The sequence below is a fragment of the Strigops habroptila genome, chromosome 8 (assembly GCF_004027225.2).
Source record: "Strigops habroptila isolate Jane chromosome 8, bStrHab1.2.pri, whole genome shotgun sequence".
Taxonomy (NCBI): Eukaryota; Metazoa; Chordata; class Aves; order Psittaciformes; family Psittacidae; genus Strigops; species Strigops habroptila.
In genome coordinates, this window is record NC_044284.2 from 49798895 (window position 1) to 49826595 (window position 27701).

A 27701-nucleotide genomic window follows, 5' to 3' on the forward strand; every position below is an offset into this window, starting at 1 on the left:
AGCCTGCCATTGTTTAAGACCCCAATTAGATTAAAATATTCTCCCACCCTGAGAATTTCCTCGGTCATTAGCCAGAAATGAGATTCACTTTCTTCCCACCAGAGCCCTCACTGCCCCTGCCTGCTCTGGAGACACTAATTACTGCCTAGCAGAAAATAGGCAGCTCACATCATTAGCCAACCTCTAAAGAGATCATCAGCACACTGCTAAGCAGACTGCCCTCTCCTCCCTGCCTGGGCAATACCCAGATCCTAGTATGAAGCTGTCCCACTGTTTTTTTTATAATCTCATATTCCATAAAACAAATAATTTGCTAATCATACAACACAGCACGTTGCCGGCTCTCCTGAGATGAAACGCAATCATAATCAAATCACTTTCAGCGGTAACAGATCATTGGGTGATTGTATCCTCAGCTGCCTCTGCAGGCTACCACGCCACTGGTAAAGACAAAACATTAAGAGCAAAACTCACATTTTTTTCAGGATTCATCATGTATGTGAACCTAATCAGAGTCTAACATGTTGGCAGATATTTGGATAAAGGCATTTTCATCCCAGACACCAAATTCCCTCGGCTACGCTTTTATTTGCCTTTTCTAAGCACGGATCATCAGAACTTGACCTTGTCTGCCTTAGACCATCGACTGCACTGGGCTGCTCACATGGCAATGCAGAGTACGAATGCTAGCACCTCCTATTTGAATTCTCACTGTCCTCTTCCCTACCTTCACAACTGATATCATACGTGTGAATGGCAGTGGCTGGCTTAAATCCAGTGTGAGGGGTTTTGTCACGGGATTATTTTTAACAACTTCAGATCTCTTTTGTTATGCAAAAATATCATAACTCTTAAAGATACAGTTTGATAACTTTAATGAGGCTTTGCAATTTACATTCAATATGTATTAGTACACAAAATACAAGAAATCACATATACATATAAACTTTTGCTTGTTTTACAAGTCAACCAGCATGAACAACACAAGCTACATTTATTCACATAACAAAAGGAAACAGTGACGAGCTTCATTCCACCGATCAAATATCTCAACAATTTACGGACCAACACTTTTTTTTTGCAGCTGCTAAAACAACAATCTTCCATAAAGAACAAATAATTTATGTTAACAGATACACTGGCGTCACATTCTATGAAATGAAAATGCCAAACTGAACACTGCCTAGACACTTCCAGATTTCAGGAGAACCCACATGAAGCAACAGTGCGGAGCTTATACCAGCATCAAATCTGTCCACGGTTTATCAGCTCTGTGACTGAGAAAATAAATCACATATAGAAATTCTTTAGGGTAAATGAAGCCATTTCATTTCATTACAGGGTTATTTAACCCACCCATTTTTCAACCTTTTTAAAACAAAAAGGAAATAGCTTTTAAAACAAAAAAATGAAACATTTTAAACCTTTTGGTTTTTTATTTTCTGCCTTAAACTATTCTCACATACAACATGAATTTGTACTTTATGAATAGTTTTGGTCCCTCAGACTACCTGGTGAATCAGTTTTTAACTACTTTGTCGAAATACCCCAACAATTCACTAATGCAGTTATTTGAAGCAGGTAAAAATAACATAGGCATTTCTATCTTAAAACAATCCCTCTCCTACAAAGTCTGATACTCTCATTTTTGTTTCTGAACAAGAATATAGTCACAAAAATCAAAGCTTCTTTTAGCAGCATTAAAGGTGAAGGGCCTCCTGTGCAAAGTCCTCGAAACTTTCTGATCCCTTCAAATACACTGAATCCCCTCAGCAATTCAGACACAGACCCTGCAAAAACTAAGCATGCCATTTGTTTTCACAAAAAAATAAAAACAACACACTCTCAGTGCAGTTCCCTGCAGAGGTGCCCATTTGGTCACACCCATTTTTCATGAGACACATGTGATCTTTTACAAATGAAGAAGATATACTTCATGGGCAATACAGTATATGCTTTACGGGAATGCTTCAAAATACTTCCTTCAGTTTGAGAGTTGAAAAAAAATTAAACAACTATATTTTTTACAGACTAACCACAGCTTTATGCCTGTTAGTTTCAACAAAATTTGTTGAAAGGACTAAAAACTCACTGATAGACCAGAAAATGTAACTGTAAGCAAGCTGATCTGTTGTGTTCCCACAAGTAACTTCATGGTTTGTCAGTGATTTGAAAGGAATGCTTAAGCTGATGAATTTTGCAGCTCTCCCAAAAATTCATGGAACAGTAAATAATTAAGAGGTCAAGTCAACGAACCATGCAAATTTGATCATTTAATAAGCTGGGCACAAACAAAATGCCTTTTATATATGCAACTGGAAATTCAATGCCTAGAAGCAAAGAATACCCTTATGGAAAGGATGGTGGAGTTTACCCTAGGAAGCAGTGACTCTGCAAAGCATTTGAGGGTATCACTGGTAGATAAAATCTACCCCTTTTAAAAATCACCTTGGAGATCACTTTCACACTTGCATCTGTTCTTAAGAAGCCTGCTAAGGTAAAGGATTTGGTGGAGGAGTATTAGAAGGAACCCTGTTCAATTTAGTACCTAGAAAGGAGAAATACAGGGTGATTTATCATTCTACTACCAGTTTTGGAAGGGCTGTATTCTAAAGGGAATTAAAACATTCAAGTGCATCTTTCAGAGTAGCAATATCAAACCAGTAAGCAGCAAGAGTGAACTGCTCAAGATTTTAAACAACTGCCAAACCACTGAGCCTTGGAATTCATTTTAAGGTATTGCCCATGTATGAGTGCTGCCTCCATCATCTTTCCATACACTATGTTTAACTTTACTGCCCTGTATTGCTGAGCGGCTGTAGGTTTATTTGTTTGGAACTTACTGGTGACTCAGATATTGCTGCAACCTTCAGAGAATTCTTGATCGAGCTGAGTTCCCACATGTGTAAATTTATGATATGCACACCGCAACATCCCCTGGTGATCTTGTACAGGTTTTTAAGCACGGCTTTCCGGAGAAGAATGTACACCCAGGGATCTAAAATCTGATTCCACGTTGCCATTCGGAGAGCGAAAAGTATTGTTTCACAGGTCTCCTTTGAATGACTCTCATTTATCCCAATTCTGGCCATTGTCACCTGAAAATTGAACATTTTAAAATTATCATCATCAAAAAAATACACCAAGAGAGCATGTAAACAAGTGAAATAATTTCAATATTTTCTCTAATCATCACACCTTGACAGCATCAATGCATCCCAATTGCAAAGTATATAATTTCAGGCATATAACATTCATCATCCTAGAAATCCTCTAATGTTTTACATACGAAGGACATGTGCTTCTGCTGAATCTTGAGCAGAAGATGGCAACCAGCCAGAGAATACCCTCCCAAAACCAGCAACTGATTTGAGCAAGGAACAAAAACTTACCCAGAATTTAAGCTAACAAAGCATGCCAAGACTGTTCCGAGGGATGGGTTTTTCAATCATAGAAGCTACTGGCTGATCATTTTATGATCATTTTTATGAAAGTTATTTATCTTTTCACATTTTTGAAATTAAAGTCTGCATAAGGAATACAGCACCTTGATTTCATCAAGAAGATTCACACATTTTAAGCTGCAACAGAACAGAATTTATTGACACCACAGGGTTTAGAGGTTTCTAGGAAAAATTAAGCCATGATGACAAAGGCCACCAATACCCCTCCTCTTGCCAATGGAGACACAGAGGGTTTCATTCATCTGTGGAGGTGCTGCCCATGGACAGACCTACCACAACAACAACACTGTCAGAGCCAATAGGTTCACATGAGTGGAAGTATTAGGCTTCTAGTATAGCTCAGACTGCTTCTGACAGAGGATACCCAAGAGCTACATCAGCCCAGCAAGTTGTGGCTGGCCTCCCTGCTTTGCAGAGCTGTAACCTAGGCTTTGAAACACCAACCATAGTGAAACACCGCCTGTACAGGCTTCTGCCACTGAGGTTTTGTAACCTGAGTTCCTGTGTGAAGAAAGCCTGACTCTGCAAAGCCAGGAACCTGCCAGACGATGGTAAATTACCTCTCTCTATCATTAATGTTAAAAGTACATGAAGACTTTTTTGGTAGAAAGATGAAACACTATTAAGGCTTTCAGTTCCAAAGCCTTTAAAGCAATGCAACTATTTAACTAAGAAACAGGATATTTTACAACTGATGCTATGAGTACACTGATTTACTGAGTGATGAGAGGTAGGATGAGTCTGTCCAAGTGCAGAGCCATATTTTCACTAAGATACGTTGTAAAAACAAAAAAACAACAATAAACACCCCCCCCCCCAAAGCCCCCTAAAAATAGTACTAAATGAAGAGAGAGAACTACTGCTCAAGATTCCAGCAAATCTATTATACTCCTTTTTAAAGGCTTGTCTGTACTCCTAGACCCTACTTACAGCTTGCAGGTCACCACATCTGCATATAAACTTAAGCGGAATAGAGAGAACACATAAAAGGAGCCTATACTTGCTTGATTAAGCATTTGATGAAGAGTATCTGTATGGACATCTATGAGAGCAGCAAAGTGAACCCCAAAGAACATTCCTAAAGAAGCTGGTAAAACTGGCAGAAGCACAGCTGGGAACCAGTGGAAGGAGGAGGAGGAATGTCTGAGCACCGAGCCAACGCAAACACTTACAAGTCAGTTCCCTGAATCTGCTTTTCACCCCACAACCATTGGGTGCATTCCTTTCTGACATCAGCAGCCCACTCAAACTTGGGACAACTCCTTTGGCTTCTGCACAGGATGTTTTCTCAGGACAGTCCTACATTTTATTTATTAGAGGTCCAATACCACATGCTAAACTCAGACAGAATACTCCGTACTCATGCAAATAGGACTCGGCAGCAAATGATGACACAAGAGAGCTTACAAACCAACGTCCTTACCAAATATACCACATGCTTGACTTAATACAGATACATAGCTTCCTAATCTTGATGTAGCTCAAAATTACATTTGTTGTTCTTCTCTTGCAGTCTGCAAAATTAATAAATGACAAATCCAATGCAATTCCATGCCCAGAAGAGGAAGCACTAGATGTTGCCATCTAGAAAAAGTAGCTCCATCCAGATTTTGTAAAACTGTATTGTTTTCTCACATTACTTAGCAAACTTGTGAAATTCCTTTCCATTTAGTAGTAATCACCTCTAAGTGAATCCATTCATCTGCTGTTCAACTTGCTGGCTCAACATAAAGTACCTCTGTTTTGATTATGGATTTACATACAGTAAATCAGGATAACAAGGAAATTTGATACATAATTTTATGAATTCTGATACTTGGAGAAGCTTCATCCATTTAAGTTACCTCTTCTGAATACTGGACATACATACAATAAAAAAGTATGTGAACTCAGAAACAGAGGTTATGTACATAGCTAAATGCCTAAGCAACTCAGCTGTGAATCCCTGTATTGGAAATAGTAAGACAAATCTACATTATCTGTATGTTTTGTTCACAAAATAAGAATTTTTCAGCCATATTACTTTTATTATCTGGTAGTGTTATGCAGAAATTGAAAAAGGTTTCATTTCTTGTATCACTAAAACCAACATAAAATGATATCCCAACTTTCTGACGTTCTGAGAGGCTAAGATTTCCCTATAGGCCTGGAGTAAGATAGTCCAACCCCAAGTATGAGTGTTTTTACCCTAAAGCACTTGCGGCAGAGCAGCAGTAGCAACAGATATGTAACCACTTCTCCAAAGAGCCTGCATTCTACTGGGAGCTTTTCCATGTTTTCTGAGAAAACACGTAAGAAAACTGCACACAACTAAAGTCAACTGCATGCAAAGACAGGGCAAAGAGAAGACCATGTTCTTCCTACTGGAGCCTTTCTAGAGTCATCTGATGATTTCTAGAACAAGACCCTAAACTACAGCCAGAGAGGTAGAATGGAGTGAGGCCAATATAAATTATTATTTCTGTCACATTTTCATGGCTAATTTTTTAATTTAATTTTAAATTCTTAAAATGCTATCCCAAAGTCAGTTTGAAATCTTAAATGATAAAAAGGCCTAATACACTACCAGCTGTTCAATAAAGGATATCACTGAAGCAAAACATGCAATCAGTTTGTATTTGCTCCCTAGGTGCAAGAAAGTCGTGCCACTGAACTGGCACAAGTCACCAGCTCAGAAACTGCAACCAGAGCTTGCTGCAGCACTGAGCTCACTTCTAAGAGCAAGACCTCCTCTGGAGGCACAGAGAGGACACTTGAAGAATGATGAAGGAATTCTGTCCTCTGTTGCCAGCAGTACACAAGTAGGGAAGTGGGAAGAGGCAATGTGATTGCATCATATCTAGTTGCCTTTGATCTCTATGACAGAATTTAATATTCATGCAGATTCAGCATTATGACTCAAAAAATTAATCCCCCGCTGGTAAATAATAAATGTAACTGATGACATTTTCTAACATATTTAGAAATGTAAAAATCCAAGTAGCACTTTGCTGAGTTATACAATGTTTATATGAACACAGCTGTAGTATGTCTCCCTGGTTTGCAAAGGAAATGAAAGTAAGCAATACAATTCAAACTTTATTTAGGAAAGTAACTATAAAAGCATAACCGTAAAAGTGACTTTCTAAACCAAGATGGCCTGCTTATAAGATATAAAGTTATTCTGACTCATTGTAGTCCTTGGTGATTTAAGGAAAGACCTGAGAATTCCCTGTCCCTAAAAATAAATACAGAGAAATCAAATTTGTGTCAAGCAAGGATTTCACACAACACATCAAACTTCTCCATCCTTTTTGTCCCATTTTAGATTTCACTAAAACCAAAGCCCACTTTGCAAGTTCCAGGAAGTCTGATGGAAAAGTTTTGAAAACATTTTGAAATTGTTGACTTCTACTATTTTGCATATAGCAGACAGCATCAGAGATTGCCATTTCCCTTAGGGACAAAGCCCGGTGCAACAAACTAAAAAACAATCGCTCCAAAGCTTCACACCACTCTCCAAATATAAACAGCATGATTTTAATTTTCTTTCCAATTGGATCTCAATTATATGAGAACAACTAACATGCTAAATGGCAGTGCTGCTTAGTCACATTCCTGGTAGTACTCAAGGACAGCCAGTCAAAACAACCAGCAGACTTTACAGCTAGTTAGGAAATAAGACAATCTGTAATGCTACTTTGGTGTATTTCAACACATAGGCTCTAAATCCAGGTTCTAGCCTTGACTTCAGGAAAGTGGATAAAAAACAGTCGCCAAGAAATTGTCATGGAACGCAGAGCAGGCAAATACAAGAAATTATCTTTCTCTGTAGCTCAGCCGTCAGGCTCCAGCTCCCTGTGGGAACCTTGCAGATCCTCCCAAACCTCTTCCTCTTCCTTTGGATTTCATTACAAGCAGTTCTGAGAATTTCCACTAATGGAAGAAAGTTCATATTTTTTCAGGATTTGCAGAATGCTTATACTTTGTCACTGATGCCTATGTTGAATCCAGAGGTGCCTCAAGGCGGTACTGCATTGATTACATCCCACTCCATGTAAACAAAAAATATATAATTATTTGAATTTCTAGAACTTTTTGGGAACTTCCATTATTCATATATGCTACAAAGAAGCTGCAGTCTGCTTCAGGCAAGAGCTGATAGAATGTGACACTTCATAGTACTCTATAAACTCTATGAAAAAGATTTGCAAAAGAGGGGGAGAGAAAAATCAGAATATATCTACCTTCGCATTTTATGTACCATTTTATATCTCCTAAGAACTGCCATTAGAAAAGAAACATTGACAGCAAATTGCCTATATCATTGCTACGTAAATTTTCCAGTATATAACCAAACATTTGTTGCAACAAAGCTGAGTATACTTTTCTTTTTTATTATTTTTATGTGATTCTGTATAAGTCAGTTTAAAAGCAAGGGATTCCAAGAAAAATATGTAGCACACCACTTCTGCCATCAAAATGTTAGTACATGCACATACTTATGCCATATAAAATGCTTTTTATGTTACAGATCTGAAACATGTTTTTCCCCTAATGTTTTCCTTTCCCTTTTTAAAAGAAAAACAGAAACCATACACTCGACATTTATATACCAGATGATCACTTGGCCTAGCAAGTAAATTTTAACTGAGCACAGTGATTTTATTAAAAAATGTGTATTTAAAAAGGAATTGGAGAAGACAAAATGAATTAGCAAGTTTTCCTCCACATTAAGAGTGGACGGATGGAGGGTACTTTTAAGAGGCTATGTAATACTTCCATGTGTAAAGTTTTGCAGGATCAGCTCTTGACAAGTAGCACGAAAATAAAGGAGTCCCCTTTTCTCTCATGTAAGTTCCTGTGAAAAAATTACACTCAAAATTAACAATAGATCCACTGGCTCACCACTCAGTTGGGAAAAAATCTGCGTCCACCTCCCAAAATCAATTTCTATTCTAAAACAGGTAAATCAAGGATGGTAACTACTAGCTACCATGATATACATCCTTCAACATGCAAGTTTACTTATTATCCTGTTAAAAGCAGCTAGTCTGAAAAAGACCTTTCCCCCATCAGGGTTGCAGCGTCTCTTGGAAAACACAGAGTGAGAAAAAGACAGAAAAGAACCAGATGACCATAGGTAGCTCAGGTTGCAAAAACATTTTGTAGAAGTTTATTTAGCCTCATATTTACCTCCCTTAAAATGGAGCTGTGTAAACCTTTTGAAGATATTATAAAGCTAAAGGCATTCAGAGCTCAGAAGTGTTCCCAAAGCACTACTGCTGTGATAAGTCAAAAAAGTACAAAGCAAACAGGAAAACACATCATTTTCCACAAAGCAGATGAAAATAGTTTCTAATATTCCTTTCTCAGGCATAGTTTATTCTGTGACCAGGCAGTTTCTCACTAGCACAAGATGCTTCACTTCATGAACATGGTACCATTTAGGATACATGTGCCTTTTCTCATGTTGGCAACATCAAAGCCTTGAAACTGTGTCTCCAAGCACCACTCAGAACTAGTAGGGCAGAGCACACCACAACTGAACACCAAAGAAAGGACTGTGTAGCAGCAAATATATGATACTGAAGCCATGACATTAAATTACAGCTGTACGGGTGTTTGCCAGCCAGCAGCTCAGTTCCATCTGACCTCGATGTATGATCCCTCCTCACTGAGGCTGTTCCGTTCGTCCAAGCTTTCTGTTCTCCTCACGCAGGCTCAAGTCTGCAGAGGGCTTGCAGTCTGTTGCACTCCATTACTGTGCCATTAGAGTCAAGTGTGACATTTTCACCATCTGTGCTTTTACAGCTCTATGCAAAAATATTTATGGATGGCCATACACTTTCTGAGGAAACATTTGGAAACATCATTTGAAATTAGATTTTTATGTATGCAAGAATTGGTCAAAATTATTGCAAAAACAACAAAACATAAAGTGCCACAACGTTATACTCACTATTTAAATCTTATTAACTGCCTTTGGCTTTATCATGCTCTATATAAAGCAGGAAAGCAATTCTGAATTAAGCCTCATAAACAGAAGGATTTTTTTGTGTGCATCAACTTGCAAACATTAACTGCATGTGAAGTTTCTATTTTCCGCCAACTTTCTCCCTAGAAACTACCTATTTACATTTGTTTTGTGGTAACATAAATTCAGGTTGCGCTTGAATGAAGCATTCCAGGTCACCTTTCTTTGTTTCTCTGAAAGAACCCAGATTACTTCTATCTTGGATTGACAGTCCTTTTTCATGCTTTTCTTTCCTCCCCCTCAAAATTAGAAATAATTTGGTTAAACTAGCTGGCAGTGTTATTGCTCCCACAGCTTAATTAACTCATTTGAAAGGAAAGCAGAATGGATATGGATAAAGAAGATTTTAGCACTGAGAAAAGATGACTCACTGCATAACGAAAAGACATAAAGTCCATACCACAGTCAAATAAACAACCTGTTTCCTGAGCTACATATTTCAAAGTTACAAGAAAGCCTGCTTCCAGAGAGCAAGGAATGTATTGCTGCCTATCAACGATGTCTGTAACAAAAATCTCTTGCACAAAAAAAAATAAATTTTACAGATAAAATTTAAATATTCTTTACCCAGCAATGCTGAGTCTTTACTTACAGACAGCTGCTAGACCTCTTGGGACCAAAAAACAATAAGTATTTCTGATACTGCATAATAAGGATTATCCTGCGAAACACAAACCAAATAAGTATTTAGGGATGTAAGGACTGTATGTATTCAGGATCTATTTGTTCTTCCTTTAGGGTCAGTTGGGTAAAGCTCCAAACCCTGGAAATGGCCTATTACTTCTCTTTTATTGCTTTGCTTTTTCAGGCTTTCACACTCATTTAAAAACAATCACATTTTTACTGGACAAATAAATATTCTCACTGATTTAAGAGCAACAGAACTTCTCTTGCTAATACCCTACAAATACACAAGAATCACAAACACATAATACTGGGGAGGAAGACAACAGTCTGAATACAGAAAAAAAGAGACAATATACAGACAACCTAGAGGAAAAAAAGATCCATGATTATAGAATGAATTCAGCACTTCATTACTGTTATGCACAGGATCAAATCAATAGCTTAGAAGTGAACTGTCTGATCAAGCATCACCACATCCACTCTCCATCATTACTAAAGTCATCCTCCACTGTATTTACATGTCTGAGGAAAGATGCAATATAGATTCAGCAACCAGAGGCAAATGTTCCACTTACATCTCTGAGAGCAAGAAATTTTCTGCTATAGGGAATGCAGGATCTGCCAGTTCTTACCTGGCCACTTTTTTATTCTCTCAGATTCATTACTTTTGTCTAAGAACCCAAGAATCACGCGGAATTGTCTAAAGGTTCCTTGCACAGGTCAGTCCCTGATTTCAGAGTAATGGCACATACATGCAGGCTTTCAGGGCAAATAACACCAAATCCAAAGATATCCATACATATTAGAGGTGTTAAAAGAAGGAAAAAGAATGTCACAGTGAGTCAGTCATAATATACAGTGGCCTTTTCACCTCTTCTAGAATTCAGGGACACAGATGGCTTTGACGTGTGACCAAGCCTGCAAGACCTCAAGTCACAAGAGGTCTAAAAAAGAACCTACTCTATTGCCTACCAGTGGAGTCAAATCTTCTTAATTATCTGAGAAATTATGGTGTTTATTACACTGGTATAGAGGGAAAATAAGGAAGAGGGAAAAAATCTATTAATTTGTGATTTTATGTATATGTTTACCATGTATGCAACATACACAGCGAAGGAAATCATTTTAAAGATGGAGTCACAGTCAGCTAATGACCTGGTGCTATCTTGATTTGCAGTATTTGCAAATCTGGCTGGAGGTAAAGAAAGATGTGATGTGTTCCTTTCATGTTATTTGTTTTTTTTCAAATCACCTTTATTAAAGTGATTTATTCTATATATCATTCTGGAGAAGTACACTAAGCTATGAACAGAAATATCAAGGCTAATGAATTAGCAATCTATCTACCAAGTTGGAATATATAATTTGCAATTCTTTTTTTCTATAATGTTAGCAAACAAATTAAAAGGGACTCTTTGCAGCTGGAGCACCTTTTAGGTAGAGGAAGGAAGAGAAAAATCGAATCTCCATTTAAGAGTGATTTATTTCTCAGTACTTCTGCAAACACACACTCATGGTAAAAGGTGGATTCAAATTTATTTCCAAATCACTAATGAACTGTAAATCATAAAACAAATTACTACCACTTACATGGATCCTCACTCCTTCCTGCTTCACTTTCTGTTTAGACACATTTCCATGCAGTGAGGCAGATGGGAACACAGCTGGCCCCATCCCTCCCAACACAAAAGTCTTCCTCCTCATGTCTTCATGTCCTCATGTTGGTCACATGGGTGATGAGGTTGCTTGCAGGCAGACTCACTACATCCTTTACATCCTCCCTCAAAACCGTAACCTGGGGGTGGTCGTGCAGCCCGAGCACAGCCAGCAGGGTTCATGCCACTGAGGCAGCTGGCAGCAGACAGGTCTAGGACAGCAGATAGGGGATCAGCTGGAGATCAGTCATCATAAAAACATTTCTCCATTTCTCCAATTACAAAGTAATCTTTGGTTTCTGTGAGTTTAGTATTGAGGTCTAAATGCCTTAAAAACCTCAGTTCAGGATACTCCTTACATAAAGGCTCATCTTCAGCCTTCTTCGGGGAAATCACGCAGAAACACTACTCCAGTGCCATTCAAACCCACCCTTCGGCACGCGTCTCTGAATGAGGTCTTCACACAGCTCATTAAAAATTGGATCTAAGAGCAAATTTATGAGCTGTTCTCTACTCCCTGCTCTGTCTGGCATAGATAAGCGCAATCCTTCAGCATGAGACAGTGTATTACCTAAAATGCAACTCTGGTTCATTCAGACACTCAGTTCTTTCGTCTCATCCTGTATGAGAATAAATCTGAAAATATGCGTTGCAATTACTAAAACTTTACTGTAACTCCTGGGCTAAACCCTTTCTGCAATATTCTGCTACCTGACCATTACTATTTCTAAACACACATACACAGAACCCATGAGGGGATCATTCTCCTGTTCTGCTGGGCACTCTGCACGTACAGCAAACAGGCACCTTCCTTCTTTGAGGAGCTTGTGACCTAAACTGCAATTCAGCAATTTCTGAATATTTTTATGTAAAATTTAGGTCTTAAAAGCACAGGAAATAAGAATTACTGCTCTGTTTTAAATCTGAACAGCGCATTAGCCGCAGAAGTATCCAAATAATGCACTCTCTCAGACATGAACTGATTCTATGCTACCACTGAGACAAATAACTTCTACTAGGAAGTATTTATAATCACCATACAAAACTTAAGATCGCGAATTAACACCATAATAAATACCCCACAGAATGTATGAAGGCATATCCCACCCTGGTGTCTGTCATATTAAACCTGGGGAGGAGGAAGAACTTTCTGGAGTTGTTCCATGTGAGTGTATTTGTCCCAGAGACTTTTCAGCAGCAAGTTTACTATTTAAAGTCTTCAGATAGTCAGGAAAGAGAGCTTTCCTAAAATAACCATCCAAAAATGGTTATGCCGTGTATGACATTTTCCAAAAATGGTTATGCATTTTATGATATTTTCAAGCAAGAAAGGCCTGAATAAGTGTAATATCTAGGAAATACAAATAATTCTCTTACATCGAACAAAATCGGGATTTATGTCAAATTGACTTTCTAAGATCAGGCACAGAATCCAAAAAACTTTACCAACTGAGTAAGTAAGGGGAGGTTATAAATGGCAAATTTATTTGGCTGAAGTTTTCAAATTTTGATTTTTTGTGATGGCAACTTCAAAACTGAAAAAAAAAAAAAGAAGGCAAAATTTTCTGTGAAAGTCACTGAAATCTATTTGGTACAAAAAATTGTGATTCAGTGTATAGATCTTTATGGTTTATTCCATATATACAGTATAAATCTAAAAAACAAGCAGCAAGCAATTTTTGACAGAAAACCAGGAGCATGTTATTTTGGAAGTGCAGTGTTCTCACATGACTGGAAACCTGCCTTCCCTAATTTTTCTCTCCAAAACAAAACAATCTAATTGCATTCTGGCAGCACTGCAATTTCAGAAAAAGGCTTTATGTTAAGTTTTCCCAAACAGCAAAAGTAAACATAGATAACAAAAACTACAATTATGCTTCCCCAAAAGACTCTGGTAAAGGACAATCTGTCAATCTCAGCTCTTCTTTCCCTGGTTCATATCATTTCTGCAGGACAATAAGCTGACAACCGTCCATTTCTGCTCCAGAACTTCTTTTGTGTTCTCAGCTGCTCAGCTCCCTGACTTCTATTAGAGGGAGGTCAACACTTGAACTACAAATATAGCCACAACTAATATAGAGTTTCTAAGCACTCTATGATAAACTAAGCCCTGGCCCACACTTGAACACTTTTTTTTTTTTAATGATTCATATTTCTCAGAAAGGCTAAGGCCCGTAAGAGCTCAACAAACTGCAAAAAATTAAAATAGGAACAGACCAATTCTGTCTGAAACAGTACCTTTGAAATTCAGTATTGTTTTCGGTGGGCATACTCTAAAACAAAGATCCTTTGATTTCTCCTCTAACCTGGAGAAAATTTGCGAGTTGTGCTTCTTAAGAATCCAAAACAGAAGAAAGATCTCTACAAGCAATATTAGAAAAAGGCATGAACATCTTATTCAAGGGTGTCTAGTATCATAGAAACAAATCTGAATAGGTGGATTGAATTTTTAAATGCATTGTGTTAAACTTTGTTATTCTCTTTGAAAATTCCTGCAATGTTTTTCCACGTAATATTTTCATGGTGACATACAAAGGCATACTTGAATTGTCTGAGCTGCTGCTTAAACCTTATTCCACAGGAAACTAAGCTAAAAAGATACCTCTGTCTTGAGAATAATAAAACATCAATCAAAATGAGTGTTCTCTTTCCTCCTAACCCCTAAAATCAGCTATTTATTCCAAAGTATCTTTTGGGCCGTAATATCAGGTATGACACTAACATTTCAGCAATTTAACCTTGAGTATCAGAAGCTCATTTGGAGGAACTCAAGCAAGAATAGTAATTGAATTTGCACAGATGACAGATCTATTGAAAAACTCAGCAAGCAATTCAAAGGCTATGATATGAAGGAGAGTGAGAGCTCTTTTTCTAGTGTAGCTTGAAAGGCAAGCAAACTTGTATGACTTTTTTCTTTACAGAGGAACTTAGGGAGCATTTTATTCAGTCAAACAGCTGCTCCTGATCTGACCTCTTCTGACACCGCAAGGCCTGGAAGAGAAGTAACAGCCTATAGCTGACAATAACCACTCCTGTATCAATGCGACAGACTAGAAATAAAGAAGCATATCTAGCAGGCCTGCTAGTAAAAAGGTTTTTTCCTTTCCCTCTGAAACCAGTTCATTTATTAAAGCCGTCGTGGCAGAAGTGGGCTCCTGAGGTGGGCTGGGACCCGGCCCAAGAGATGGAATGACAACATCCAATGGGCATTCCTGTGGAGGGCCTGCAGCAGGTCAACTCTGCTGTGCCCATCAGCCTGCCACAGGTGAGGTATGAAGGACAGCCCGGACGCAACTTGAACCACAACATCTTTACTCTGACAACACAGCCCGTTTCTGTGTGGTGTCAACAGACAATCATTCTAGCAAAACATGACAAGAATTCAATAACAAAAGCCAGCACAAACATAGTAATTATCATTGATTATCTTCTTTAAAATCTGAATCTTGAAAAAAACAGACAAGGTGTGGTTTTCCCCTGTGAAAGTAACTTTTACAACAGCATTCAAAGCTGCAAGGTTAGCCAAACATGTTTAAGAGTATATCATCTCCTTCAGTCTTCAGGAACAGATGAGTAGAAATTGACAGCCTCATTCATTATTTTTCAAAAGAAAAGATCACTCTTCTTGTTGACAGTGCCTATGCAGGCACAACAAACACGTGGAGACTGCAGCTTTGACTAACAACCTGGTTTGCTAGTGTAAAAGAATATGCTTCTGTGGGGCAGACCCCCATGAGATGCAGGGCGACTTTACTATACATGGCAACAAGGCCTCACTGGCAAAGCAGGGACCTGCATCTTGGGACATCTTGTGTCTGCTTTTCCTCAGCTGCATTTTCTGATTATGAAAGTCACAAGAGCAAAAGAGAAGGGACAAAATTTTAAGTAACTATTTTGTTGTGGGGATAATATAACCAGCAATATCTAAAGGCATACAAACAGGATTAATAAAGTAGTGGGCTCATATACATGATGTCCATTGCACATATGAGCATAAGGTAGTATAACAAAAATTTAAACTGCCAGCTTATTATAGAATACAGAAAACAGGAACGGAGGGAAACACTTCAAGGGTAACAGGGGTATGACCTCCTGGCAAAGTGTCACTATGCATGTATATACATGACTGTACATACAAAAATACTAAATGAGATGCACAGAGGACTGCTTCCTACAACAAAGTACCCTACACTGTTTGCAACTACATGGCCTAGAATTTAGGAAGTGTAAAACCTGCAACCCACTGACTTCCTTCAGCATGTACCAACCGTGAGCCCATCTCGGCACCCAAAATACCTGGTGGAGCAACTAAGGTGGGGTGGGCTGGGGTAAGGATATTCCAGTGAGAGTCTCTCTCTTAGTGCACCACTGCCCTTCTCACCTCCTCCGACAGCATATTCACCAAAAGGACCACTCAGACCAGCTCTGCAGCTTCTAGGTTGAAGTGGTTCAGCAAACTGTGAGCTAAATGCAGCCCTAGGTGCACAAAAAACAATCATCATCAAGCCTCCTTGTGTGAGACAATTTGGGGACAAGAAGTCAGAGGGAGTTCAGGGAGACACAATTAGCATAAGGACTTGGAAATGGAAGAGATGACATGAGAAGAGATTGCTAGAAATTAATCGAGGCAGTAAAAAAAAAGGAACTGAATAAGAGATGATTTAATCATATGAAATAAACAGCTGAAGTCTTTAAAAAACTACAAAAAACCAGAAATGGCTATTTTTTGCACTAGAAGGGAGGTAAAACTGAAATGAAAGTAATCAGGTAACTGCATGGAAACAGATCTTAAGAACAATTTGAACGTAAAAGTATTTTTTCCAGGTTAAGACTGTGTTCCACACATGAAAAAAATTACACATTTCTAGATATCATAATTTGTTCCCATAGATAAATTCAATCTGAAATAAATCCTTCCTGTCCATAATTACAGGGAGTTCACGTTGCTACTCCAAAACCAAAATTTAAAAGATGTTTATCCCTTGAGCCCACAGAATTTGACGTACGAAACTCAGAATTTGTTCATATTAAAACAGCTCTAAAAACAAGCTGTTTCATGACAGGCCAGATGTCAAGTCACAGCCAAAAACCAGCTTTATATAACAATCTATTTCTTCAGAGATGCCTGTCACAGTGATCCAGCCCAACTATTTACTTTAGGAATCCAACCCCTAGAGACCAGATTTATCCAATAAAATTCACATATTGCTAGCAAAAGACTAAGACTACCAAGGATGAAAAAAGATGACTTACTACCCAGAGAAGTTGATGTTACTATCTTCAGAACATGGTTTCCTGGAATTACTCATCACAAAGGAAAATTATTAGACTGTTAAAAAAACGCGCCTCTGCAAATCATTGACTACATAGATTATCAGAAAACTCATGAATTTCACTTGTTTTGCTTTTTTTTGTGAATTCCCTCCCACTCTCAACTCCTTTTGAGGAGATGAATGTTCCCCCGTAAGGCAAGAAGCAGGAGTACCCCTCATTGTCCTACCTCAATAAGAAAAGATTCCCACACAGTGGCAGAAAATGAAAAAGCTGCTCATTTTTGAGGAATAGATGGAGCTTCAGGAAAGAAACCAGAAGAAAAGAAATCAGAAGGAAGCCCCTGTCCAGCAGTCCCAGACAGAGCTTCCCTTGAGCCACGCCACAGGCTCTGCTGCTGAAAAACACTTCAGATCTCCAGGAGTCTTAAAATAGAGGTGGTGATTGATTATAATACTGTATGTTATCATATATGAAATGTTGGATAGATACATAGATAGATAGATAGACAGACCGACAGACAAGACAGACAGGTAGATAGATAGACAGATAGACAGACAGATTTTCACACATATATAAAGGTACCAAAACAAGTTCGCTACCACTGAGCAGGTGCAGAAGTCAAGTTCAGCTCCACGCTAGACACCATTTAGGATGATCCAGGGTCTTCTGCCTCTAATGTCATCTAAAGGTGATTTTAGCACAGGACAGTGACTGAATATATAACTCCAATTAGGAAAAAAAAAAATAATAAATCTAATAGTGAAGTAAATCTGCAGCTGGATTACAGTATTGCATAGGCTTAATTTTGGTAGCCATGCACATATGACAAATGATGTAACACCAGACCAGACTACAGACAGAAGAAAAATAAAGAAAGGAAACCCTATATTAAGATGGAGAATCACACAGAATAAATCTAGACTCCTGCATCTGCAAACCATGTGGGGCATAAACTGCATCACCTTCTTCCACTTTCTCTTCCAAAGGTTGGTTTGGTTTCTCATCACTTTGGTTTATACTGAGGCAATTCACTCTCACATAACATTTTGTTCTGTATACTCTTTGGAGTAGAGAACATGGGTAAAATTCACAGTTCAAAGACTGACACTGACTTCTAGATTTAGCTTTGAGAAAAAAATAAACAAGCAAATGATTTTGAAACAAGCGTGTATTTTGCTACTTTGCTAAATGATTTCACCTAGGAACACCTGCTCCTATTTATGTCAAGAAATATTTATTTTGTTACATGCTGATTATATTATAGAATGTAAACTATTCATTTCACAAATTAAAAGCCCTGGGAAGTTTCCAAGAAATTGGACAAGTAGATTTGGATCAGCAATTCAACATAAATCAGACATCTGGATAAACCCTGGATCTCTTTATTGTAGCACTTTAGCACTACGTTCCTGGCAGAGCTTTATTTCACTGCATCTGTATGCACCACTGCAGTCCAATAAAGCTTGCTAAATTAACATTGCACTTATAATTCTCTTTGTATTCAGTGAACAGAATGCTATCAAAACAATGATTGGGTAATTTGGAGAATTAACTTTGATGTAAACTCTACGATCCTAATAACTAAGAAAGGTAATACCTACCAATGACCCCATCCCATTGCATTGCATTTCACAGACTATCCAAGTCTCTGTCTAAAAGGTTAATTGTTCACTTCCTTGAAACTTTGCTTCAAGTACTAAATCCTACCTTATGCTAACTTCCTTTTTAACTTCTCATTTCTAACATAAATTTGTCCATATTGCAGAACTGGTTTCCATACTGCCAGGCTAATTGAGGTGATAGTTTGGCTCATCTTATTTCAAAAGAGATCTAGAAGCAAAGCATCACAAGCCTAGAACACACAGAGAGCACCAGCAGATTTGCCACCAACAAACCAGAATTGCTCGTGTATCACCTGCCTCGGCCATGCAGTCCCAAAAACTACCAAGTAAAAAATTAAGCAAAAAGTCATCACTGGTCTGTATCGCCAACTGATGAAAACGCCACCTGGAAAGGGCTCTCAAAACAAATTTGCTGCTGGAGTAACAACTCATCGTCAACTACAACTTGGATAAAGTCAAATACTTTGACAAAAGTTGCAATGTGATTTCATTAAAGATTGTCAAGATTTTTAAAATCATGTTTTTATAATTAATAAAAATTGAACAGCATAATGAAATTACCAACACCAAGAAAACAACCTCAGTAGTTGCAATTCAGTGTTCCTTCGTATGGTGAATAAATGAAGTATCTCTTTTGAATTAAAAGTCTACAGCTCCATTGACACCCAGGGGATTTTAAAAAAAAAAATCAAATTAATTCCAACCTTTAAGCACAGTTATTTTATCTGAAAATAAATGTCACCAGAGGATAATATACTGAGTTCTTTCATGAAATGTAAAGTCATCATTTGAGTTGTTTTTCCTGAAAACCATTTTGTGGCTTGCCCCAGACAAATTTCAGGAGGTGTCTGGAAGTAACTGGAAAAAAATTTACCACAAAAGGTTGCTATACTGTTCTGACAATTTAGTTTATGCTTTCTACACTACAGCCACTACACTGACAAAAGCCAACATGAATTTAAACTATGCTGCAGAGGAAGCCGAGAAAAATTCTCTGTGTTGAACAGAAGTGAAAGAGGTTTTGTGCATTTCACTGATGCAGAGATCTATATCCAAACTTCTCTTCTTAAAGTTTGCAATACTGGATTAACTAAATGCTACCTGCCAGATATACCCAACTGCTGCAGCTAGGCTAACAGCAGTATCTAATTTAGGACTAGTTCAGGTAACTCCATGCTATACTATAGGCTGTAAGGAGATGAGATATAGCTGGATCGGATTCAGAACTCAGATTTAAATTTCTGTGTTTGTAAGCTCAAACCAAAATTGCTCCTCATTCATATCAATGGACAACTACACGACCTTGTTTCTAGGAAACAAATTAAGATTTCCTGTCACTTGTGACTTAACCTCTCTCACCCCAGTAAAAAAATGTTTTCTTCAGTCAGGTTTACTACAGTAAAAAGAGTCACAGTTACTATCAGTTTTATAATGCCATCATACAACAGGAGCCATCAAATACTTTCCTATATCATAATCCTGCTTCTTTGACCCTGCTTACTGACAGAGCACATGCTAACATGAACAACACTTACCACTCTGGAAGAGTCACAGCAGTTACCTGCAAGCAGTCCTAAGTTACAGCTGGGACAGTGGAGAAAGCACAGCCCCTACATAGAGCAGCTTTGCTAGTCATCTGTCCAGACTAAAAGCCCAGCTTGGTTAGGTCTAAACCAAATTTTATTTCAACCCACTGCCAACCACTAGTTTTTAACATGACTCTAAAGCAAAGCCCTTAATACCCTGCTAATGGAGTAGAGGATTTTACATTCTTAACCGTTACCTTCTGTAACACAGTTCACAAGTAGCAGTAAACAGTAATAACAACTAGAAAGAGACTACCATAAATAAAAAATTATACAAACGATGGTACAGACTAAACAGACCTGCCACTCACAGATGTCACTGAATTCAATACCTGATTTGTGCTAGCCACCATTCTGCTACCACTGCCTCCTTCAGAGCATGGGAAATACAGTCCTCACAATCCCAAGATATATTTAGCTTACTCAGTGTATTTTGCTTTTATAAGAAGTGGAGAATAAATACCATTTTTGTTGGTACATACATTATGGGCAATATGTTGTAAATTTAATACATTGAAGAGCGACTGGAACTGTTTCCACAGCTAAAGCACCTTAAAACCTGGAGATAAAAAAGTATAACTTTTATACAGTGATGTGCATTAAAAATTGGCAAACGTGTTAGGCTCTTACCAGGAATGGACTCCAGCAAATGCAAGAAACACACATTATAGCCAAGAGCTGAATGATCATTTCAAAATGATGAGATTTGCCTTGTCTTTGTTGACTTTTAAATTTGACTCTTAAGAGAGTAATTCCTGTGACTGCATTGCACAAGAATGAAACAGCAAGGGCCAGTAACCCAAGGCAAGAAAAAAGTAAGAGATAAAATCTGTCTTCCCAGTCCTCAACATGTTCTGTTTTATAGAAGCACCAGGTCCTCGATGCTTGAATTTGATAGGCTCTAAACCTAAGAATAGGCAGCAAAGCTATAAGAACAGCAAACAGACATACCATAGTCAACATCATTTTCACGTGTTTAGAAGTCATTTTTGTTGAGTGAAATATTGGCTTAGTGACTCCAATGCACCTTTCAACAGCCATCACACTGCCCAGGAAGAGTGGGCACAAACCAAAGAAAACCATGCAGATGCCAAAAACACTGCAAAGAATGTTGGACTGGTTAAATCGAATCCAGTCTTTATCTGATGCATACACGAACACTGCAATGGCTCCGTTGATGAGGTGGCCAAAGAGATCTGTGATGACCAAGCCGCTAGCAAGAAGCAAAAAGGAGGCTTTCGATTTCTGTCTAAATCTCTGATATGCCTTCAGGAGAATTGCTATTGCAAGGCTGTTGGACAGAATTCCCACTGTCATGAAGATTATTGAAAAGAAAACTGAAATCTTCTTCTCTGTGTGGCAGGTTGTGTTTTTCAAGATTCCAAATCCAGCCAGCCCTGGTGATTTTGAGCTGTTCATGGTTAGGAAAGGAGAAGCAGCCCTCAAAACATTTCAGCTGTCTTGCAGTCAAAAGGCATCTGCAATATTAAAAACAAATATACGCACAGTGTAAAAGGCATGCCACTGTTCAAATGACATTTGAAGCAGAAATTCCATACTATTAGTCCATGGTACAAATCTAATTTTCTGGTTTTCTGAGTGATATGATATGGCATCATATTTTAAGTGCATCAGTCACAGGATAAAACAATTATCCGCCTGCATTATAAAATGCAGAGAGAGTGTACAGTATCTTTATAGTTTCTGCACATAGTAAAATATACAAAATAATGTATAAAATATATAATGCTCATGTACATATAATCAGAGAAACCATCAAAACATTCTGGTGGTTAAACTACATATATAAACAAAAGTTTTTGCAACATTTATTTAACCTATTTGGATAATATCCTATAATGATAAATAAGAATTTATATCAGCCAAAGAAAGAAGTTAAATACTCAAAACTGGAATGCTTGGAGATGATAGTCTCACTCCAGTTCTCTACTCACTGTTAAGCATTTATTTTCAAAATAATGTCCTAGCACCTCCCAAGTAATTCTCTTACAACCCAATGTTTTAAAGCTTTAACCTAACCAAAGCTTAAGTCTCCAACTCCTCAGTTCCCTCTCTGAGGCACAAACTTGCATTTCCGACGCTCCCTTACTCAGAAGCCAATTCTGCAAGTTACTTTACACTTTATCTCCCATCTCTGCTCTCAGAACATTCCTGCTAGCGAAAACTTCCCATGCAGAAAAAAAAAGCAGGCTTCGAGATCGCCTGTCACACAGAGGCGCTGAAGTTCCCCAGCTACCGGGCTGGATCAGAAACCGGGCACGCCGGAGCCGGCAGTACTTCCACCGTACGGGACAGCTGAACGGGAGAGCCTCCGGCGCTCTCCTCGGGCGGAGAGGAGCGGTGCGGCGGGGAGTGCCGTCCCGTCCGAGCTCCCCGCAGCGCGGCAGCCGCGCTCGGACCGAGCCCCCGCGGCCGCGCGAGCACGTGGGTTAGCGCCCGAAGCACCAGCGCTTCCGCACGCCCCCCGCACCGTCCTTCGCCACCGGCAGCGCCCTTAAGTGCTCGCCGGTGCCGCCGCCGCCACCGCCGGGGGCGGGGCGAGCCCGCCGCGCAGGGCACAAGTGCCACGGGCGGCTGCCGGTTACCGGCGCTAACCCGGCTCCGTGCCGCCTCCCCGTGCCCTCGCACCCCACAAGGCTCGCACCGCCCGGTCCCGCTGGCGGGCACCGTTCCTTCCCCGCCCCGCCCCGCCCCGGCCCGGCTCGCTGCCGCTCACCTCTGCTTCCCTGCGCGGCGTCGGGGAGAAGCGTGGCGGTACAGCACGGTCCCCTGCCCGCCGCTGCCGTCCGGCCCGCCGCCACTGCCCCCCCATCCCGCCCGCCCGGCACCGCCCGCCTCCCGCCCTCCCTCCGCCTGCCCTCCCGCCCTCCCGCCCTCCCTCGCCGCCGCGGCACCGGGCCCGGTCACCCTTTGCGGCCGGTCCGTCTCGCTGCCCGGCCTCGTCTCCCCGCGGGAACAGTGCTATCGCGCCGCGGGGGTCGCTGCTGCCTCCCTCCCGTCCCCCATCCCGTGCTGCGCGGGGCGACGTGGGGCCTCCGAGTTCGCAACGGACCCGGCACCTGCGCGTCCCCACCGAGCCCCAGCGTTCCCATGCCCAGCCCCTCTGGCGGGGGCTGCGGGGCGATGCGGACAGCCCCGGGGACGCGCGGCTCTGTGCCGAGGACGTAGCGTTCCCCTGCCGCAGAAGCAGAGAGAGGTGCAGGCAGTTCGTCCTTCACACACCAGCGCGGAGCCTCCTGCCTTGCTGTGCCGGGGTGCAGAAGGGTGACTCCGGCAGGGAAAACCGGGCAACACGCCACCCCAGCCAGGCAGGGTGAGTTCTTGCCCACGGTTCTGCAGCCACAGAGAGTGGGGCAACCAAGAGAGTACATCTGTCCTCACCTACAGCCTGCTCCATCGCTTTCTATGTGCCCAACTATCTGCCCACTTTCTATGAGCCCACTTTCTGTGTGCCCAGCCACCCTCTTCTCCAGCACGCGGGGGGGAGCTCAGGAAGGGGTAGCCCCTAGGAATACTGCCATGGCACATATCTAGACACTAGACACCATGTGCTTACCGGTGCTAAGAGTGCTCCTTGGACCTTATCTCCACTGGAGCACGAGATGATGGTCAAATGAGGAGTTAATGATACTACAGATAAGGCTGGAGATCCAAAGGTCTTCATTTCCCATCACATACTTTAACTGTTACAACTTGAAGTTATAGGTACCTTTTAAGTTCTCTTATCCATCAATGTCCAGGACTATCAAACAGGCCTGAATGGGAATTTTTATTAAAAGCTCTTATTACAGAAATAAGCAAAAATCTATTACAAAATATAAAATGAAAGTCAAAACAAAATCAAACTGCAAAATACTACATGGGCAAGAATGATCGAGAACTTGTATTTGTTTCCATTGAGACACAGCCTTGAGTTGTACCACTCGTAGCTCCCTCCACATAGCCATTATTTAAAAATTAAAATTCTTAAACATGTTACAATTTTTTCTTACCCTCATATCTTGAATACTGAGGATACAATTTGTCTCTCCCTAAGCTACCAGTGAGGTAATACAGGCCAGCTAAATCTATGCTTTCAAATAGTATTTCAAGGTACATAAACAGCTAAAAGTACCATGCAATGGCCTTCCTACTCAAAATGCTCGTCAGATTTTGGCATTTTATCATACAAGCAAAAATGACCAGTTTAGTCTGATTGGGACCTATAAATTCCCAGAAATTATTTTTTTAAGACAACAATAAACTATAAAAAATCTCAAAATACGTTATTGCCCATTAAAGTTCAGAGCAAAAGAGTTTATTTTATGTTTCCCTGCCCAGAAATAAATGGAGATGGAGATCTCAAACTAGAGGCAGCTTGCACCATGCCCTTCTTGCCTAGCCAGATTTCTTCACCCATCCCTCGAAAGGGATGATAGTGTTTGAAAAGAAGCAAGTTGGTAGTTCAAGACCATGCAGTCTGGGAGGTAGAAGCTAAAACACTATTACCAGGTATCTCCAGCCAAAGAGAAAAAGAGAATAATCTCAAGACAGATGTTTCAGTGTGCTTGTAAAACTGTGGTTAGATTAAGGAAAGAAAATAGTGAGAAAAGCAGTGGTCTGCCAAAAGGAGGGAGAGTGACATTTGAATTGCTGCAGAGATGGGGAAAGGAGAGCAAGAAAGACTGTTAGGAAAGTGAATATATAAACTTCCATCTCTCTTTTCAGACAATAGGCATAGAAGGGTGCTTGTGCACCTCTACAGCTTGAAAAGCACAAAGTGCCATAGCACAGTTTTGTACTGTTCGCAAAGCAGCAGGCATGTTAAGCATCACTGTAAACAGAACAGTGTATCTGCAGCTCAGGAACCCTGTACACGTTCGTGTGCTCCTGATACAAGAATGACTAAAATAATGGCATCTCTGGAATGAAGTGATTTATGGGGTTATGGCTAAGTGGGATGGTAACTTCAGAATGTGGTGGAGGAGCAAAAACTCCAATGACACCAGTGGAAGTAAGTTTTTCATACTGTCTGATGGACAGCTGTTTTCATTTCCTACCACTAATGGAAACAGGACTGACAAAAATTGTTCCATCACAGCGTCTGCTGTGGATTGTGGCTGGGGAGCCACTGCTTTCTCAGGGGGAGCAATCTCTTCACAGTTTGTGCACCTGAGCTGGAGCTGTGGGAAGGGAGAGGAAGGACTGTCGTCTTCATCAGGGCAGTGGCTCTTCCTCTCATCAACAGTTTGCTAATCAACCAATACGAAGCTGGGCTTGCTAGAATCCCTTATATGACTGAAAACAAAAGCTGTAGGTGCAGGAGTCACATGGGAATGTTTCTTAGAGGCTGTGCTGCTCAAAAGCTACAAAAGACTGAGGAACTGAAGTAGCGCCATTGGCTTGGCTCACTGACCAGCGTTTATGTGCTTTGGAGCCTGTATTTGTTGTAAAACTCTGGACTCCTAGATAATCCAAGAATCAAGAATATAAATACTATTTTTGCCTCAAGTTTCAACCTGAATGAAGGAATCAGCATTTTCTGCTCATGTTCCATGGGTTTAAATTCAGAAGCACTGGTATAACATATATGCAGAGATAAAAAGACAGCCTCCATCTCCTGTTAATTGCAAAACACCCATTGGTTACCAAACTCCAACAGTGGGAGGAAAATGTAAAAAAAGCTCTGCTGGTCGGGGAAGCATGTTGCTGGTTGGCAACTGAAGTGTACAAGTAATCAAATCGTCAAAGCTTCGTGCTACAAATCCACAAGCATACTCAAGTGTTGTACCTATTTTTCAGTAAAGACCAACTCCAGACAACCTTGCTGAAAATAAACAGATAGATATTTCAGTAGCAGCATTGAAGGTGGTAGAATGCAAATAATACCAGTATGTCTTCCTCTTTTGTCATCTTCTTTTGAATTTCTTGTGCAGACTTCACTGACACTTACTATATATTTTTATTACATTATTCACAGTTCTTGCTACAAAACATTGGAAACCTTTTTTTTCTTTGTACGTGACAACAGCAAATGTCATCTTTCCAACTAATCACGTTTAGTGAAATATCAGTGATATAAAAGTGTTTAGGAGACAAAAGTAGTAAATCAAAATAACTATAGATGGAAATTAATAAAACGGGATCAGATTTGGGGCACCTCAGTCAAATAAAACTGTCAGTGAAAATCATTCAGTTAAATGCCATATTGTTCAGCCCTTAATTGTTTAAGACAAAAAAGACTTCTGAGATCACAGACACTGACAGTGAGTCCTACAGCATCCATTGCACAAAGGGATAGAGTCACTGTCTTCCATGTCTTCAAGATTAGCAGTCCTTCAGGACTTCCTTCTCCTCTGGAATTATCCTTGCCACCCCTGTGGAGCAACTTCTATCAAAGATCCAACTATACAAGATGAATTATTAAAATGAAAAAGCAGGTATTCAGATGAAGGTAAGAAAGGAAATTTAGAGTAGGTGGGACTTACATCAGGCAATATTGCACATTTTTTGATACATACACACCATTCTAAATACTATATGGCTGAGGGGAAAAAAAAAAGAAATTTATGCAAAGGAGGAGTTTTAAGAGGCTTATAAACAATACTGAGAGGTGAGTTGGGCAGAGGCTTGCTCTGTTCTGAAGCAAGTAACAGGCAGACAGAAGAAACATGGAGATGAAAAATTACAGCCTTGAAAGTCTGAGTCGCTCATTAAGGACCCCAGCATTAATAATTCTTAGTGTGATTTTAGTGGCATTATTTACTATTCTCATTATTAGAAAATGAGGAATAATTTACATGTCTAGAAGTTTTACAGCAGATTTTCAAAGAGATGGTGATTTTAAATCACATATAAATGAAGGACAATTTTCAATATCATTTCATGAAACAGTTAATACTGATCAAGGCTGATTTTGCGTTAGAAATTAATTACAACTCATGTCTGGAAAATGTTGGCAGAAAATTAGGTCAATAGTATGGAAGGTGATGATGTAAATAGTAGAGGGGTAATAAGTACGCAATAAAGAATGCCACCAATTGTTAAGCATTTGAAGGCCCATATAGATTTTACAAATACAGCTTTCTTAAAAACATTATCTGACTGCTGTGCCCCCTTTCAGAATCAGGTATAGTTTCTGATTTAGGTCCCGGCTTGATAGTGGTAAGACAAAACTGTATGTTTCTGCCCAAGATAGAAAGTAGATATTTTACAAGAACATACGTGCTATCATGTTGGTGTGCAGTTAGACAGTGTAGGTACCTGAAGCAAGTAATGGAAATTGCAGTATGTCTCCTCAAAGATCTGGTCTCAGGATCCTGGGTTTGCTTGATTCTTGAGGAAGGTGGATAAAACACATATTTCTAGTATCCTGGCATATTCAAAATACTCATTTTAAAATATGTTAAAACACTTCTTGAATTAAAAAATAAAGCCAAGTTCAGCAGAATGCGCTG

At 39.7% G+C, this 27701-nt stretch overlaps 1 protein-coding gene across 5 annotated transcripts; it reads right to left on the bottom strand.

Moving 5' to 3' along the window:
- Positions 1-858: 858 nt before the first annotated feature.
- PTGFR (prostaglandin F receptor) lies at positions 859-27547 on the bottom strand. 5 transcript variants are annotated; one of them, XM_030495853.1, is made up of 4 exons: positions 22982-23073; positions 20875-21722; positions 2844-3098; positions 859-1277 (listed from the first exon to the last, which is right to left on the bottom strand). In XM_030495853.1, exons 2-4 carry the CDS (start codon positions 21661-21663, stop codon positions 1266-1268), a joined length of 1056 nt encoding a protein of 351 aa, XP_030351713.1. In that variant the 5' UTR covers positions 21664-21722; positions 22982-23073; the 3' UTR covers positions 859-1265. The 5 variants fall into 5 exon arrangements, with proteins under 5 accessions (XP_030351713.1, XP_030351712.1, XP_030351714.1 ...); XM_030495852.1 differs by lacking the exon at positions 22982-23073 and adding an exon at positions 27508-27547 and having other exon boundaries at positions 859-3098; XM_030495854.1 differs by having other exon boundaries at positions 859-3098; positions 21196-21722.
- Between the last annotated feature and the right edge of the window lie 154 nt (positions 27548-27701).

Excerpts from the sequence above, each read along its gene's own strand:
- PTGFR (XM_030495852.1), bottom strand. The coding sequence starts at position 21,663 with ATGAACAGCTCAAAATCACCAGGGCTGGCTGGATTTGGAATCTTGAAA. Across the intron at positions 3,099-20,874 it reads TTTGCTGGAGTCCATTCCTG|GTGACAATGGCCAGAATTGG; the intron begins GTAAGAGCCTAA and ends TTCAATTTTCAG.